At 36.8% G+C, this 4,025-nt stretch overlaps 1 protein-coding gene across 1 annotated transcript in view; it reads right to left on the bottom strand.

Annotated features, from left to right (window-relative positions):
• LOC107671500 (ubiquitin-conjugating enzyme E2 Z) overlaps positions 1–4,025 on the bottom strand; it is a 10,246-nt gene that overhangs the window by 4,197 nt on the left and 2,024 nt on the right. The window contains exons 2-5 of the mRNA XM_016464423.1: positions 2,599–2,671; positions 1,497–1,684; positions 1,083–1,194; positions 846–958 (exon numbers count right to left, since the gene is read on the bottom strand). Coding sequence (XP_016319909.1) covers positions 846–958; positions 1,083–1,194; positions 1,497–1,684; positions 2,599–2,671 — 486 coding nt within the window. The remainder of the gene's footprint in view (positions 1–845; positions 959–1,082; positions 1,195–1,496; positions 1,685–2,598; positions 2,672–4,025) is intronic.

Raw genomic sequence — 4,025 nt, 5'->3', positions numbered from 1 at the left:
TGGGATGGTAATCAAATGGTTCAGGTCATACTTAGAAGGGAGAGGTTATTATGCGAATATAGGAGAGCATAAGTCTAATGGTCTAATGGCTTTTCCACTGCGTGGTACGACTCGGCACGGCTCAGTACGGTACTTTTAAATTCCTTGTTTTATTGTTGTGATTATTTTTTAAATAATTTTTTAATTTCTTTATGTAAAGCACTTTGAATTACCATTGTGTATGAAATGTGCTATATAAATAAACTTGCCTTGCCTAATACAGTACATTTATTTATTAAAATGCTCCTCTCTAGAGTTATTTTTTTTCTAGCTGACTAACCAGTTTATGGACGTTGAATGTCTTTCCTGAGGTAAATGTAACGTTGTAAGCAGTTTTTTTACTGATATATTTTTGCTGTCAAAACACTCATCGAGTGATTACATGAGACAAAATACATTTCAGTAAATTACTGTTTCCTTCAACGTACCATCTGACGTTCATTAATGTTTATTTTGTGCTAGTAAAAGCAAAGAGATGATTCATATGCCGCTTAAACTGAGATCTCTCACTCTACATTAAAGAGTGACAAATCAGTATATATTTTTTGTATTTCATGATAAAATGAACAGAATTTGTTAATCCAGCACTAGCGCCCACACCTGTTGATAGTTTATCCACGTCGTGAGCACAAAATAGACACTGACACAGTCAAAACACAGAAACTGAAAAGGGCAGTTTCGGACGAAAATGATTGGTTGCCAAAATTTCGGTGCATCACTTATAGTAATACATTTAAAGGTTTAGTGCGGCCTACAAGTCCTTTAAAAATAACCATGATTATGCAAAATGAGGGATAATCACTCACCGCAAGGCCTCGGGACATGACACTTTGCCCTCTAGCATATCGCACACTGCAACTCGCATGGTCTCGTGGCGGATACACTCATTATAGTTTTTGCTGTCACCTGGATGCCTTTCCTATCAAACAGATGACAGTGCAGAATAAACTATAGCATTTACTGTGAACAAAATAAAAAACAGATTACAGGAGGCCCTCATAAAGGCCTTCTATACTAAGAATGCATTGTGGGAGCTGTAGTACCTGCTCAAAGCCTGGCTCATTATGGTAAGGGTTCTCTGTCATTAGGGACTGTATGGATATGAGAACGGAGGAGATGCTCTGGGCAGGACTCCATGCTGGACCAGTCCAAGTGCTGTGGAAAGAAACAGCCATCAAAATCAGGATCTGAATAAAGGCCTGTTTAGAACAAGGACGATAATGCTAACTGTAACGATAACTATATTATTATTGTTCATTTGCAAAAAAAAAATACTCTGAAAGTGATTTCAATGATATTAATCATGTGTTGTTATAGATGAGGTGTGGACTAGAATTAGAATGAATGTTAAAACTTTATAGTTATTGTCCTTGGTGTAAACAGGCCTTAATTTTGGAACTAAAAGTGGCCAAGTAAATATATGTGGGAATCCAATCACAAAAAGAAATCATCCTTACCCGAGGATGCTGAGGCAAACTTTGCCGTTGCGGTAGAAGTTGGGGTTGAAACGAACAGTGTTGTGCCCGGTAGTGATAAGTTTGACACGTGGAGGGTGGATGGGATAGTCAGGAGGACAGCGGAACAGGAAGAGGAAGAAGCCTCCCTCATATGGTGTGTCGAAGGGACCGGTGATGAGGGCGTGAATCTGTGGAGACACGAGAAGAAAATGGGTTTATTCTAAGCCACTATAGAGAGAATAACCAGAGACATTCTTTCACTACAGCAATTTCCACAACTTTTTACAACATTTTCCATTACTTTTACAGATTGTTAATTTACGTTAATGCTAATTTTTATACCATTATATGCCACTGTTCATGCTTAATTCATGCTTGTACATAGAATGTTAAAAATACATCAATACAAAATGCAAACAAATTATTACACTACCGTTTATAAGTTTTGGGTTCAGTTCAATATTTTAATGTTTTTAAAAGAAGCCTCTTATGCTCACCAAGGTTGCATTTATTTGATCAAACATACAGTAAAAACAGTAATATTGTAAAATATTATTACAGTTTAAAAATAACTGTTTTCTAGTTTCATATACTGTGAAATTATTCCTGTGATGGCAAAACTGAATTTTCAGCATCATTACTCCAGTTTTCAGTGTCACATGATCCTTCAGAAATCATTCTAATATCCTGATTTGGTGCTTAAGAAATATAACCTTTTTCAGAATTCTTTGATGAATTGAAAGTTCAAGAGTACTGCATTTATTTCAAATATAATTTTTTTTGTGACAATGTAAAAATCTTCACTGTCACTTTTGATAAATTTAATGCATCCTTGCTGAATAAAAGTATTAATTTCTTTCAAAACAATAAATAAAAAAATCGTACTGACCCCGAACTTTAGTAGTGTGTATGTTGAAATTAACATTAATCTAGAATGATAAATGCTGTAAAAGTAGCCTACTGTTCATTGTTAGTTCATGAAACCTAATACTGTAACTGTGCACATGCAATTAATACCTTCACTGTTCAGGGAGCAGAGAACAGAACGAGGAGTTTTGAAATAATCAGCATAATTGTAAGGGAGAAGTGTGCTGATGCTTACCTTGGTCATGTCATGAGGGTCGGGAACCACAAACATACCTGGAGGAGGTTCTTTATAAATGGACATAATGTCTCTAAATGGAGGAAAGAAGAAAGGGGTGTGAGCAAAGAATCATAAAAACACAGAGACTTCACTAATATGAAGAAATATCAGTCGGATTATGCACCATTTTTGTCAAAACATGAGGAGGAAACAAGTGTCATATGCACACTCTGCCAAGAAAATCATCAGATCACTGAATGCCTGGATTAAAGAGACAAACTACACACAAACATAACTGTAACCGAGTGCTTTTGTTTCATGTCCACATCTCCATTATTAGTCCTCCAGGGACGTTTATCACTTCATGCCCAGGCCAAAGTCACTGCCAAGTGACAATTCCCGAGAGTGGCAACGTAGTGTTTTATAAATACAGTCACCTATGACAGATTAATCTGCTTGCAACATTTGGCTGGAAAGAGTTTCAGCATGCCAAGGTAGAGACTGACTAGTTATTGGTTTATTATTATTAGTAAATCCTCACCGTCTAACCCTCTAATTTCGCAGGTTTATTTTATTGTCATTCGCTTTTTATCACCGTTTTCGCATCTAATGGAAATGAAAGATTGCATGGCCATGAATTAATTTGCACATCACAGAGGATCTCTCCTGGGCTGACAACACCACAGCAAGTTATAGGAATGAATAGCCTATCCTTTCCCCGCAGTGTCCCGCAGCCCTGCAACCTTCACCTAATTGTTTCAAATATGAAACAATTATCTGGGGAAATGACTGTTACTACATTTCTATTGCATTCCACGTTGAAGAACTTTGTGTTGTTTCTATTTGAATGTAAATAGAATTTCAATTTTAAAGTTTAAATCACATTAAAAGCTTAATTTGTAATTATGAGTAGCTTTAATAGATTAAATCTCTTTTCGACAATTAATCGATCATCGATTAATCGTTGACATCCCTCATTTGCATAATGCAGCCCAAATGTTCACGCAAAGAAAGAAGGGGTAACTTTTATTCTTGCTGTTGCCGCCGCAGCCATGTTGTGGAGTCGTTGTGAAAGCGAAACTACTTTGTTTGGTCTTCCAAAAGAGGACACGACTAGAAATCAGTGGTTAAGTTGTATTTACAACACTGTTCCAGAACACTTCAACCCAAATATTCAGATGTGAGCTGCGCATTTTATGGAGGACTGTTTCCTGAACCAGTAGCCTACAATGTGTCTGTGGCACAAAGGCTGTTTCTATAAAGTGGGGCAGTTCCAACTTTGCAAGGACAGTCTGGCGCTTCTGACTCACAGCCTGTAAGTACGTTTTTTATATTTAAATAATTTGCCAATGATAATTCAAAACGCGAGTTTTGAGCAGTGTAGAGTAGGCTTGTTGTTTGTCATTTCTCCGATCACAAATGCAGACATGGTTTTATGTTTACGC

This window comes from Sinocyclocheilus anshuiensis, unplaced genomic scaffold (genome assembly GCF_001515605.1).
Source record: "Sinocyclocheilus anshuiensis isolate Anshui unplaced genomic scaffold, SAMN03320099.WGS_v1.1 scaffold4349, whole genome shotgun sequence".
In the NCBI taxonomy this organism is placed as follows: Eukaryota; Metazoa; Chordata; class Actinopteri; order Cypriniformes; family Cyprinidae; genus Sinocyclocheilus; species Sinocyclocheilus anshuiensis.
This window is presented reverse-complemented; position numbering and strand designations above follow the sequence as displayed.